General features: G+C 38.0%; 1 protein-coding gene across 1 annotated transcript; it reads right to left on the minus strand.

Annotated features, from left to right (window-relative positions):
* Positions 1-2,031: 2,031 nt before the first annotated feature.
* tbx16 (T-box transcription factor 16) lies at positions 2,032-8,640 on the minus strand. Its single transcript, XM_079896218.1, has 9 exons — positions 8,036-8,640; positions 7,725-7,881; positions 7,486-7,588; positions 6,885-7,049; positions 6,656-6,802; positions 6,271-6,341; positions 5,943-6,022; positions 5,588-5,801; positions 2,032-4,463 (listed from the first exon to the last, which is right to left on the minus strand). The coding sequence occupies exons 1-9, from the start codon at positions 8,049-8,051 to the stop codon at positions 4,001-4,003; spliced, it is 1,416 nt and encodes a 471-aa protein (XP_079752344.1). The 5' UTR covers positions 8,052-8,640; the 3' UTR covers positions 2,032-4,000.
* Between the last annotated feature and the right edge of the window lie 4,644 nt (positions 8,641-13,284).

Consider the following 13,284-nt stretch of genomic DNA (forward strand, 5'->3'; position numbering starts at 1 on the left):
AGCAGCTGAGATGGGGACAGGAGATATTTTCTATCATTGATGTGAAATTGATTGATTGACAGACGCAGGAGCATACGGTGGGCTTTTAACGGCCTCCACTGCATTAGCACATGCTTCTCTTTTTAAAGTTACCCAGAGGAGCTCTTTTAGAGCCTCACTTAAATGGGGTTTACGGGTTTTTTACACCTTGAATTTTTATGCTCTCTGTCTGTCTTGCACACTCCTCTCATGCGCTCACTTCACTTACACATAAAAACCCTTTCAGCGTCCTGTTGGGTGATTTCTCCTCTCTCTGACAACAATCTCATTGGGAGTATCATGTATTTCCAGCACATAACAGTCAGGTTTGAATGACATACAGTACAGGCCAAAAGTTTGGACACATTACTATTTTTAATGTTTTTGAAAGAAGTCTCTTCTGCTCATCAAGCCTGCATTTATTTGATCAAAAATACAGAAAAAAATGTAATATTGTGATATATTATTACAATTTAAAATAATTGGTTTTCAATTTATTATACTTTAAATTATCATTTATTTCGGTGATGCAAAGCTGATTTTTCAGGATCATTACTCCAGTCTTCAGTGTCACATGTGACATCCAGTCAATCACATGATCCTTTAGAAATCATTCTAATATGATGATTCATTATCAAAGTTGGAAACAGTTCTGCTGCTGCGTAATATTTTTTCATAACCTGTGATACTTTTTTAGGATACTTTGATGAATAAAAAAAAGAAAAAGAAAAAAGAAAAGAAAAAAAAAGAAGCAAATGTTTTCAAGATAGAAATCTTTTATAACAACAATATACACTACTGGTCAGTAATTTGGGGTCAGTAATTTTTTTCTTTATTTTTTTTTAAATAAATCAATAATTTTATTCAGCAAGGACGTGTTAAATTGATAAAAAGTGATAATAAAGAAGATTTATATTAAAAAAAAAATTATTTTGAATAAATGCAGTTCTTTTTAACCTTTTATTCATCAAATATATTAGGCAGCAGAACTGTTTCCAACACTCATAATAAATCAGAACATTAGAATGATTTCTAAAGGATCATGTGATTGACTGGATGTCACATGTGACACTGAAGACTGGAGTAATGATCCTGAAAATTCAGCTTTGTATCACCGAAATAAATGATAATTTAAAGTATAATAAATTGAAAACCAATTATTTTAAATTGTAATAATATATCACAATATTACATTTTTTTCTGTATTTTTGATCAAATAAATGCAGGCTTGATGAGCAGAAGAAACTTCTTTCAAAAACATTAAAAATAGTAATGTGTCCAAACTTTTGGCCTGTACTGTACATCATGCAACAGTTGCTTTTTCCCCCTCAAACATCTTTGACATATTATCTTGATGCCAGATAAATGCATCAATCAGATACTAGAAGTACCTCATATTAAAATCATTTATTTGATGCTGTGTAATTGTTACAGTGATAAATTGTGAAATCCTATGATAAAGCAAATGCATCATATAACAAATACAGTGACACATTTTAAATTCATTACATTGGTGAAATACAACTGGTTTCTGAAAAAACCCTGACATCTAATCTGTGCATGTGCTGTTTAGACCTCGTTTCTGATGGCCAACATGAACTGCACTCTTCAGTGTAGACACACACACAAACACAAGATTTTCGGTAACACTTTATTTCGATAGTCCACTTTAGACATTCTACTAACTATAAGTAACTTTGCAACTACATGTCAACTAACTGTCATTAGAGTATTAGTAGACTGTCTGCTTAATATTTGCTAACAAAAGTGGACTATCGAAATAAAGTGTAAACTGAATTTTCTCAGAGAATGTTTAAATTGTAAAGCTAGTGTTTTTATATGTTCTATATGAAATGTTATGAAATGAGCTAATAAAGAACAATGGCAAAAAAACAACTAACTATAGAGTAAACAAAAGTCGGCACACTGCTTCCAAAAATCACTTTATTAAAAATGTGCAACGTTTCGACCCAAAGGTCTTCGTCAGGCAAACAACTTCCCTTTACTCTGTAGTGAAGTGCTTTATTTGAGCACACGCCTGCATAAAGTTTTTTGGATGTGCTATGCTACTACTTTGAACAAAAAAATCTTAGACATGACTTTTAGACGACCATAAACAGAATACTGTATGTGAATGTTTTCTTAGAGCCAACCAGGAAAATCTTTCCTGTCCATCACATGCAATTTACTTTATAATATTTAAATACGAACTGAATTTTTTCAAATTCTTAAATACTTCTCTCTCTCTCTCTTTTTTATAATTAGATTTAGACCCGGTTGTTGCCTTTGTATGCCTGCTTAATGTAAGCAAAATGCACCAGTGTTTACTTTGTTCCAGCCACTTATTTTTATGAGTTTCAACCCTTGAAAAGTGTCTTGCTCAGAAGTATAAAACAGAACATAGACCAATATTCTAATTAATATTGTCAGCAGTATATGAAGTTAAAATCTGCTTTTTCAGATATTGTTAACGTTTGAGGTTAGTTGCCACAAAAGTAGCTTATTAATGCTTGTCTGTAGTCTGTGTGAGGACCGAATAGCTGCAAAGCTTGTCTAAAAGATGCTAAAGAGCTCTGTAATGAATTGAGCTTGGCTAATTCTCCCACCCAGGACATCCAAACACACAGATCCACCTCCTCCCCCCTTTACGACGGTCATTAGCGCCTGACATCCGTGACGGCAGCCATCAGCGCCCGTCTGCATTGAGTGCTGAATACAGCTCTGACATCCCCCCCATTTTCACGCCTTTTAAGACTCTTTCATGGGCACAGAGGGGCCTATGACATGCTTTGTTATGTAAGGTATTACCTTAAGTGTCCCAAGGATGCAACATCAAATAATGTGTGTGTAGACAGGCAGAGATAGGTGGGCTTCCAATTAGAGCCAACAAAAGGGGGGGAAAGTGAAAGAAAAACAAAAATATGCAAAGCTACACTGAGAGCGAGATAAAAACTTGACAGAAATGAAGCATCAAACAGCAAATGTGGAGATAAAAGTTCTTAAAGAGACTCTTGTGCATTAGGCTATTTGTTACAGAACATATTGAGATTAAATACCTGGTGGATATTTGTTGAACTGATTGTTTTTTTTTGTTTGTGATTTGGCAAGATGGCGTGCAAATATATTTCTATAAAGTTAAAAAGAGCTTCTTATATTAATGAGACTACTTAGATATTTGGTTTGGCTTATATTTGAATATATCTGCACTTTCCAGTCATGAACCAATGAACTACTGAGATTATGCCAAATTGCGATTAGGATCTCACACAGACCTTCAAAGTGCTCTCATGAACTCTCACAGCAGATGTTTGTCTACTTCACTTCCCCTTGAACTCAACTTCTTTATGACCTGATGAACATTTCAATATATGAGCTTATTTGCTGCTTATTTCTTGCTTTGAAAAAGAAAAAGACCACGACCACAACATCTTTACTGAAGATATTTACTGACCATTCTGTATTTCAGACATACAATATTGTAATTTCCAAACAGCATTTTTTACACTACATTTCTCTTTTTAACAAAAATAATATTAAGTAGCAGCAAAAGCAAACACAGAATAAATAGACATCTTAACAACAAAGCCAAGAAAACCAAAGGCAAAAAAAAAAAATTACGCAGGCATTTGAGGTTTCAAGTCAAAACGAATCAAAAGTCTTAAGGAATGCATTTAATGGCACATCCTTTGGCACAAACGACACGCACACCGTCTTTTCACACAACGGAAAGAATACAAAGACCCTCAGATCAGCACACAGACTTTTCTTCAATTAAACTGAAGCAGGCTCTTTATTTTCTATTTGAACTTTTGCATCCAAGTTGACTCACAAACAACATTTCAGTTTAGTGCCACTTCCTCATTACATTCACTCTCAGTTCTAGAGTTTATCTGGTACTCGCAGGTACCGGGTGACGTGCGCCGTCGTCTGGGTCAGGGCATGAAGAGCCAGACTTCAGAAAGCATCTCGTTCCGTCTCTTGTTCACCAGCACGAGTAAGAGAACAATGGGTACTGGCTCCAGTCCCCTACATTTCCATGGTGGTATCCGTGATGGACGGCCTGGGTGCTGTATTCGCTGGGTAGGTGATGATGGGGGGGTGGTGGAGGGGGGTATTGAGCGGACGCTGCCCCGCTCCACTGTCCCAGAGACTGTTCTGTGCTGTAGGGGGTGTAGAGAGGATGGTGGCCCAGAATGCCAGGCTTGGTCTGGGCTATGGCCATGTTCAGGACCCCTGTGTAGTCCTGGTGTCCCGCGGAGGGATGTGGGGGGCAGGTGGGGGGGAGACCGAACTCCGGGGCGGAGGGTTTGCTGGAGGATTCGTGATCGGGCACGGTGGCAACATCCGGCACACGGGACTCGAGGCTGGAGCGGCCGGTGCTCCCGCATCCACTCACACTGCCAGCACTGGAGGACGGCGAGGGGGACTTGCCATATTCGTGAAACCTGTGGAAAAGACCCAATTTTAGCACTGAGACATTGACCAGGCAGAACTATTAGTGGCTGGTGGCTTTTAAGTCAAGTCACCTTCATTTATATAGTGCTTTTACCAATATAGATTGTTTCAAAGCAGCTTTACAGTGATAATAGGAAATTAAAGTAACAGATATTGTTTTGACTCTAGAATAAAGTCATTGTCCAGCTAAAGTTAGTTTTGATTGATTCACTTCCGTTGCAAAGATCATTAGTTATTGACTTAGCGGTTACACAACACCATTTTACCATTTTTGAAAACCCTCAACGCGCTCCAACCTGCTCATTTGCACAAAACAATGTTTGGCGGCTCGAGAACGCAAACCTTGAAATTGGTTCAAAGGTGCAGGCGTTGAATAATTGTGAAAAAAAAATAAATCTCCGTGCAAACTTCAATATTATGTGAAAACGCTGATGGCGTACACATGCGGATTACGTGTTCAGTCTATAGGAATCATCTCGTCCATGATTGGTTGCCCTGAAGTGTCAACTAGTCTCTCCCCTGTGAAGGCCTTCATCTCTTCCCTTTACCTCTGTACAGATAAAACGTTATCAAAATTATTCCAGTTCGCATGGATCCGCGGAAAAGACTAAAAATTCTGTATTATGTAGGCCACACAAGTAATTTGGCGAGGTCAATTTGTAAAGAAAGACTACGCGCTTGCGCACATATATATTCAAACGCGCATACCTATAGACTAAACACGTAATATGCATGTGCACGCCGTCAGCGTTTTCACCGATTCCCGTTTTTTAAGTTTACAAGGAGATGATAACGTTTTTCAAAACTTTCGCCTTGGAACCCGTTTCAAAGTTTGCGTTCTCAAGCCACCAAACACTTGTCTTGTTAATAACTAAGTTAATAACTAATGATCTTTGAAACAGAAGTGAATCAATCAAAAACTTACTTTAGCTGGACAATAACTTTATTCTAGAGCTGCTGTGAAGCCAAAACAATGTTACTTTAATTTCCTATTATCACTGTAAAGCTGCTTTGAAACAATCTATATTGTTAAAAGCGCTATATAAATGAAGGTGACTTGACTTGACAAGGCAGAACATGGCAAAAAGGTCTTGTTTGAGGTCAGTGCTGGTACCTGTACGGCTGGTACGTGCTCTGTCCAGGGACGAGCTGTTCAGAGCTGTACATGTCTCGAGGGTCCGAGCCCAGCGGGGACTCGGCGCGGAGAGCGTGGCTGTTGTCCCGGTCGCACGCACCCCCCCATGGGGAGTACCGCTCGGCCTTCACCTCCAACTCCTTACGGGACACCTGTTCATCATCCAGGCCTTCACATGAGGACTGTTGGATATCTGAGGAGATAAGCATCAAGGAGACTTGAATCAATTACAAATACAACAACTACTTGAGAATTCGTACTGAAACTATTCATACTCGTTAACCCAGATCTGAACAATAAAGAGAGACATAAACTTAAAGGTGAAGACAATTACCTCGTGGGCTTCCATGTTCAGAGTCTTTTGACATTTTCTTTGCAACTCTCTCAGGATCAGCCAGACTTCTATTTGCTCGTCTGTGAAAGGAAAGTTCAATGAAGTAAAATGGCTAACAATTTAAACCAATTTACTGAATATTTTACAAATATTTTACATTAAGGCATTCGTTTTGGTATGGTTATTCAAGTCTCATATCAGCTATTATTCATGAGTTAATATTTAATGATGAATTGTTTTCTGCATTTTAGAAAGTTGTTGGAATAGAAAAATCTATTTTAAGAGCAACCTGTGATGAAAATAAAACATAACCTCAAGATGATATTACCTTTTAGAATTTGTACCCTCATCTCTGAATCCTTTGGCAAATGGATTGTGGTCGATTTTCAGCTTTGTAATCTGTGAGAGAAATAATGGAACCATCAATCTAAGTTCTAATTAACTCCATAAAATGCCATTATCCAATTCAACCTCAAAATATGTGCATAAAAACATATACAGTAGTCAACATTTGAAGTGGATCAAAACCTTTCATCAAAGTTAAACATGAATTCTGAACAATACCCGTTCTCGTCTTAGGACAACGTTGATGAACTTATTTGATCCACTTCAAATGTTGACTACTGTAGATGCTCAACAATGAGGGGGACATGTTCTCCCCCATATTCAGAATAGCGGCTAATCAATGTGTGTTTAAGTATATTTAAGATTACCTTTGTGTTCTGGTACGCTGTGACCGCAGTGAAGGTGGTCTCGGGGAAAGTAAAGGTCTGGAAGACGCTCCAGCGTACACTGTACAAATCATCAGCCTGGACGATATGGAAGCGCGGGTGGTAGCGGTGCATGGAGTGAAGGATAATCTGAATCAAAAGAAGAGACATAGGTTTAAAACAAAGTCAAATTACTGTTGAACAATTGTAAGATTCACAGTGGGACACTCACATGTCCATGCTGGTCCAGGGCATTGTTGGTAAGCTTGAGTTTGAGGAAAGACACGGACTGTTTCATCCAGTGGCTGCCGGGCGCTGGCGAATCCGGGTGTAGGTACGTCCTGTAGGGCGGCTGAGGCTCAGCCTTCCCTGCGACTTCCCACTTGTCCTTGTTCCACTACGGAAAAACAAGCATTTCATTGAATCATAGACCACAGAATAGCAACTACAGCTTCCACATTGGCCATGACATAAGGTGCCGGGGGTGCTGGGGTGCGAGAGTATGTGTGAACGAGAGTGTGTGTTGAGGTAAAACCCCCCATTGGGTTCTGTAAAAACAGGAAGAGTTGGGGCTCTTTGAAGTTGAGGAGCGCAATCAGTGGTGGGAACGTTCTGGGGAGACACATGTGACAACGTCCCCCCAACGCTCCAGCCGTTCACGATTGACTCCCAATTCAACAGCTCTTCATTTCAATAGGAGTAACAGTCTAGACAAGCCGGGTCTAATCCATTCAAATGGATAAGACCTTAAAATTGGCAATCACTACATTGAGAGTCAGTATGTGATCTATGAACTTTATTAGAGAATTGCTAGATGAGTTTGAGGTTCTAACCTTATATCTGAGACCGTCTTCAGGCACCATGTCCACCAGTAAGATGTACTTTGCATACGGCACCAATCCAGACAAGCTGATTTTGCAGTGTGGAAACATCCTCCTGTAAAATAAGCATCCAAAAGTACAGTTTAACTTAATGTCTGTTCAAAGAATTAAGGTCTCACACATACATTGAGGTCAGTTGATCCAAAACATGAGTCGACAGATTAAGTTTTAATTGAGGAACTTGGACGTACCTGCCAGGTTTGGTGATGATCATCTCGGTGCCGATCTCATGGAAGGATCTCCACAGATCCGGATCCTCTATAGTCATTCGGATGTTGCCTTGGTGGTAGGAATCACCGGCTCCAGCCATGGAGGGCGGAGGAGGGAGGCTGAAATTGTGCTTGAGGTCTGAGGAAAGACGAAATATTTGAGATGGTTTGTCAATGGCATCCCACGGAAGAAGTCCCAGAGAAAATTCAGTCGTGCAGAACCAAGTCCAAAAAGACCAATTAACAATGAAGATAGAGTGAGAGTATGAATTGGGCTTAAGACAAACACTCACCTCTGATAGCCTGCATTATTTAGGCTTCTCAAAAGATGTCCTCCAGAAGAAAAGGAGATAAATGAGCAATACCTAGACGTTTCAGTTAAAACACAAGTTCTCCATAAGAACTTAAAGGGCTTGAGTTAAATCCAATGTTTGTTAAGTCCAAGGATGAAGAGCTTCAGTGCGTTGTGTCTGTCTGTTCCTTCTGCCACAGATGCAGAGGAGGCGTCCCACACCTTTAAGTGGGTTCTGGATGTGGGCGGGGCTTGAACCCCCATTCCCTGCCTTTGAAGTGACACGGTGATGAGTCAATGTCATGATCCTATTGGCTGATGTGCAGAATCAAAGAGAGTTAGCAGAGCCTTGATAGAGTCCCAACAGGAAGGGGACAAGCGGAGGAAACATGTCTTTATGAACTGCTAAAGGACTTTTAAACAAATACGTACAGGCCCAAAGAATACAGGATGGCAAATCAAGCACAAAACTCCCTTCATTAATCCAGCTAATGTGAGGAAGAGCAAAGACTTCACTGTCTAATTGACAGCAAACATAATCTGACACACTCGGCACTCGCGTTTGCTAATTCACACACACATATCCACCAATTCTCACTGATGCTACAGACACCAGGTCCTGATTTTTACAACTGTGGTAAATAATTTAAAATGCACTTGTTGTCACTTGAGTTCTTCTGAACTTTCTTTGCTTTTCATATGTTCCAAGCTCAATCATTTTGATGGCCATGCTTTCACAACACATCTGCTGCGTCTTAAACCATGAAGAAAAAACAAGACCAACTTAACCTTCCTAAACTTTGGGTTTGGATTATGGTCTTTAGTCAACAGCAGTTTTGAGACAAATATTGACATACAGTTTTAAAAGTAAAGCTTCTCAATGGTTCCTTGAAGCACCAAGAAACACTTTTCTCATCAACAACCATTATTTGCAGTTCTTGGAGTGGCTATATGGTTCTGTGGAGATTAAAATGTTCTAGATGTATTACAAAGTTATCATCAATTAAAATACAAATTAAAGCGGTTCTCTAAAAAAAATGTTTTTAGAGAACTGTGGATCTTCAAAAGTCATGTCTTGGCATCATGCTTTTTGGTACAGATTTCAGGCTTTGTTTTTCGTGGATTGATTTTATTTTAAAGAATTTAAAGTATTTCCATTTTGGATTCCCAAAAGAACAGTTCTTTAAAAAACAGATTTTCTTAGTGTGAAGAACGTCTTAAGAACTTTTGTGCGATGGAAAGGTTCTATGGATTTTAAAGGTTATGGTCATGCAACCATAGATGCTGATATGGAACTTTTGTAGAAAAGTTCTTTAAAAAATGTTTGTATGTTTATTGTTTAACACTACAAAAACAGACTGTTTGAGTGAACCAATGTTCCAAATGAATCATGGAACGTAAACTATATCATTTTGACTGAATCATGTCACTGATTGTCCCAGTGAAGGTGCAGATATAATCGTGACATAAAGCCATTATAGAGTTATGGCAGAAAGCAAACCCTGGGGTAAATCTACAGGTGAGCTTTACCTGAGAAACAGCTTGTGTGTGTGTGTGTGTGTGTTTGGTGGGAGGGAGGGGGTTGCGTATTCAGGGTGTCTAGACATGATCGTTCCTTGATGGTTAATCTCATTAGGAAGAAATGCTCTCTGAAGGCAGCGGGCTTTCTATTCATGCAGAGACACACCGGCAGAGATACATAGAGAGGGAGAGATAGATAGGGAACAGTCCAAGAAGAATTGAGGCTACTTTAGTAGTTCACAGCCTGTTAGCACCACTGATCTGCAGTCTTCATGCAACATGAATAGAGAGAGTTTACTTGTATGAACGCCAGTCATTGTTATGCATCTGTGACTATACGCTGAAATGAGTGCTTGACTGACTCTGTTCACAAATGGAGGAACGTAAATCTGATCTAAATTTACGTTTAGATTTGATCAAAAAGCAGATTGTCTTTTATTTTCTGTGTGTTTCTTTGGTTAAATCGATAGAATATTTTTTTATATCAATAATAGATAGAGGAAGTGATGGGGAAATAGGAGAAAGTAAGGCATAGGCACAGGTCGCAAAAGAGACTTTATGGAAAACCTGGGATTCTTTCCAATTTAAAAATGATTTTTAAAATTGAAGTTGTTAAATAAGAAGTTGTTAAATCTGCACAGTTTCCAGGGAAATTTGTGACTCTGATCATGTGGCTCAAGCTCTGCTGCCATTACTGTAAAATTGGGGCAAACCAAATAAGACATTCGGAAAGTTATCACATTTTTTTTCTAAGTAGGACCAAATATGATCCAATCCAAACTGGACCCAAATGTGATACTTTAGGATTGATTCAAAAGAGGTTTCATTTGCAAGTCTGTACATATTCCTTTAGGATGTTTCAAAACAGGAATTGGAAGATGAAATTGACCCGTTCTGATGATTTAACCCTCAGAAAACACAATCCACAGTTTGTTCTGTTCCTCCACCCTGATGGAGAGCACTGTTAGCACAACTCTTTCTTATGCTAAACATGAACTCCAGCGAAACAGACTCCTAATCACCACCATTTCCTACATTTGCTGAGCTTTTGAGGACGAACACTGCCACACAGAAAAGACCCAAAAATGATTGCTATACTTGACGGCATATTGTTAATACATACTGTGAATATGTGGCCATCGGAAGAGATGGACAACAGTGGACGCATTTTCTTAAACATTCAATTCAATTATCATTTATAATGCATGGTCGTTTCTTGCCTTTATTAATCTGAAAAATGGAAAAGTTTTATTTCTTTTGAACAGCTACAACTGATCCAAAAAGTCCAATACAATGGTTTCCTGGACATATACCAGGGTAAAATTGACCATAGCATAATATTATTTGCAGTACTTTGGAAAACCCAAGTACATTTTATGGTATGTGAATATGCTAATCATTTAGTGCAATGATATATATCAAATTATCATCATACCTTTACTGAACCGTGTACTAAAACAACACGGCTGAATTATTTGATATTAGATGCAGTATTAATCAAGACATAAAGCTCAGTTTCTTTCAGTTCATGAAAACATTGATAAATGAGTGATTAATGTATAATAAATGTGTTATAACACACTTTATCAGTACTCTAAACACAAAGTGCAGTCCTGTTCCCATCTTGAGTGCGTTTCTCCCTATTGATCAACAGTAAATGAACCTAAAGTGAGTCTGAACTGTTATTTTTAGTGGATATAATAAAGCAGATTGAAATGTTTGCTCTTGATGGGCAGTTAAATCCGAGTTGCACTAAAAGCGCTCAATAGCTGTGAATGTATTGATTGAGAATATAAGGAAGTCTAAAAGGATTTGTACTCAGATTCCTCTATACCAAGTAAAAAATCCTCACACCTCATGGCCACTCTGGAGATTAAGATGGAGAGTCCTAAACCTGGAGCAAACCGCTGAAGACATTAGCCGAGCACGCGTTTGGCTATCTCTCCATCATGAAGGTGTGATCGCAGGTTTCGTTTCCTTCACCTGAAGCTGGTCGGTATGATTCACACATGACGCGTGGCTCTCCTCACTCCGCTGAGGTTATACACACATTTCTGAGGGACTAGCGTATCCTTTCCCTAAACCTAATCCACCAGTAGCACACTTATATTAGCACCCGTGACAATTAACATGTCGTTTTAGTGCAATTTTTACACTAGATTAGATATTGTGGTTGGACAGGGGTGAAAATGACTTCTTATAGCATAATACCTATTATAGTAGTCAATAAATAAATTGCATTGCATATTATTTTTGTGAATTTGTGTTTTACTCAAGTACAATTTCATTTCCAAGTGAAAATCACACTTTCACACTTTACATTTACTTAGACTTCCAAAGTACAAAGTCATTTTATGGCAGATTATCAGAAATCTTTCCTTTTTTTTTTTTTTTTTTTTTTTTTTTTTTTTGAGTTTACAAGATTACACTCCAGGTTGAATTGGAAGAGCCACATCCATTTCAGTCTAAACTATTTTTGGATATAACTTTGTTCTTGTGAGGAAACACTTCACAACATAATCGTTGATCGAAATGAATATGTTCAAAGATGGTTCAACTATCCATAAACAGCTATATTGGCCTTTTGGCCATTTGACAAATCCAGGTACATGTTTCAGGACGGAGGATTCAGTTTAACATCTGCAAAATGATTTTACGGCAAAGTTGTACAAAGATGTTTTGCAGTTCAATCTTTCTAATTCAAAATTTCACGTGATTCAACATGTTACTTGCCATTTCTTTGTAATTATTTGTGAAATTTACGAGCAACTTCTTTGTGAAAACTGTTTCAAAGTAAATACAACACTTTTTCACAGTGTAGTAAGAATACAGTCAGAACACTGACATTGAGAAAATTGTGATTAAAGAGTTGATTCTACACTATTACAACACTGAAAAAAATTTAGTTGAATTTAATAAAAAAATGTATGGTAAGTGGTTGCACACAATTGATTTTAGCTACATTTAAACAAATGCATTAAGTTGAACTTCATAAATTTTAGCTAAACTTGATGCATTTGTTTAAATGTAGCTAAAATCAACTGTGTGCAACCACTTACGATACATTTTTTTATTAAATTCAACTAATTTTTTTCAGTGAAGAAAAGGATAAAGAATCTTAAAGTTTGTGTCAGGCGCTTCATATTTAGAACCATTTAGGGTTCTAATCATGGGATCATTTTATGGATTTAATCTGTCGATCAATTTATTTTTAATTGTAATTACATTTTATGAATCAAGCAGCTCACAAGCATACTTTATCACTAGAAAAAAATGAAATAGCCCATTAAACATAAGAGAATTATTGAAAACATTTCTCCTTATATACAAACGTTTTGGAATAAAGGGTTCTTTAAAATCGAGTCAAGAACTCTAATTAGAACCCCTTTCAACCTTTTTGAGAGTGTATTAGCAAATTTACACAAAAGCTATGAAAACTTAATCTGTACATTTTAAAAAGATACTTTGAAATGCCCCAAAAGTGTAGCTCAGGATAGTGCTGGCAAAGCCAAGGTCAGGGGTTTGATTGGCAGAGAACTCACCGTGATAAAACGTATAGCTTTAGAGTCTGCCAAATGCATTGATAGAAACTCACTTCATCTGAATTGTTTGTCCCTGTTAGCACTCATAGGCTCACAACCACAGACTTAAGATGATCATAACATCTTAAGATGATCATAACCTGACAAAGTGTCGGAGGAAATGTGAAGGTGTTCATGTATAGTTTTG

Source organism: Squalius cephalus (assembly GCF_949319135.1).
Source record: "Squalius cephalus genome assembly, chromosome: 16".
In the NCBI taxonomy this organism is placed as follows: domain Eukaryota; kingdom Metazoa; phylum Chordata; class Actinopteri; order Cypriniformes; family Leuciscidae; genus Squalius; species Squalius cephalus.

Excerpts from the sequence above, each read along its gene's own strand:
- tbx16 (XM_079896218.1), bottom strand. Across the intron at positions 7,050-7,485 it reads AAGACGGTCTCAGATATAAG|TGGAACAAGGACAAGTGGGA; the intron begins GTTAGAACCTCA and ends GTTTTTCCGTAG. Across the intron at positions 6,342-6,655 it reads CAGCGTACCAGAACACAAAG|ATTACAAAGCTGAAAATCGA; the intron begins GTAATCTTAAAT and ends TTTCTCTCACAG.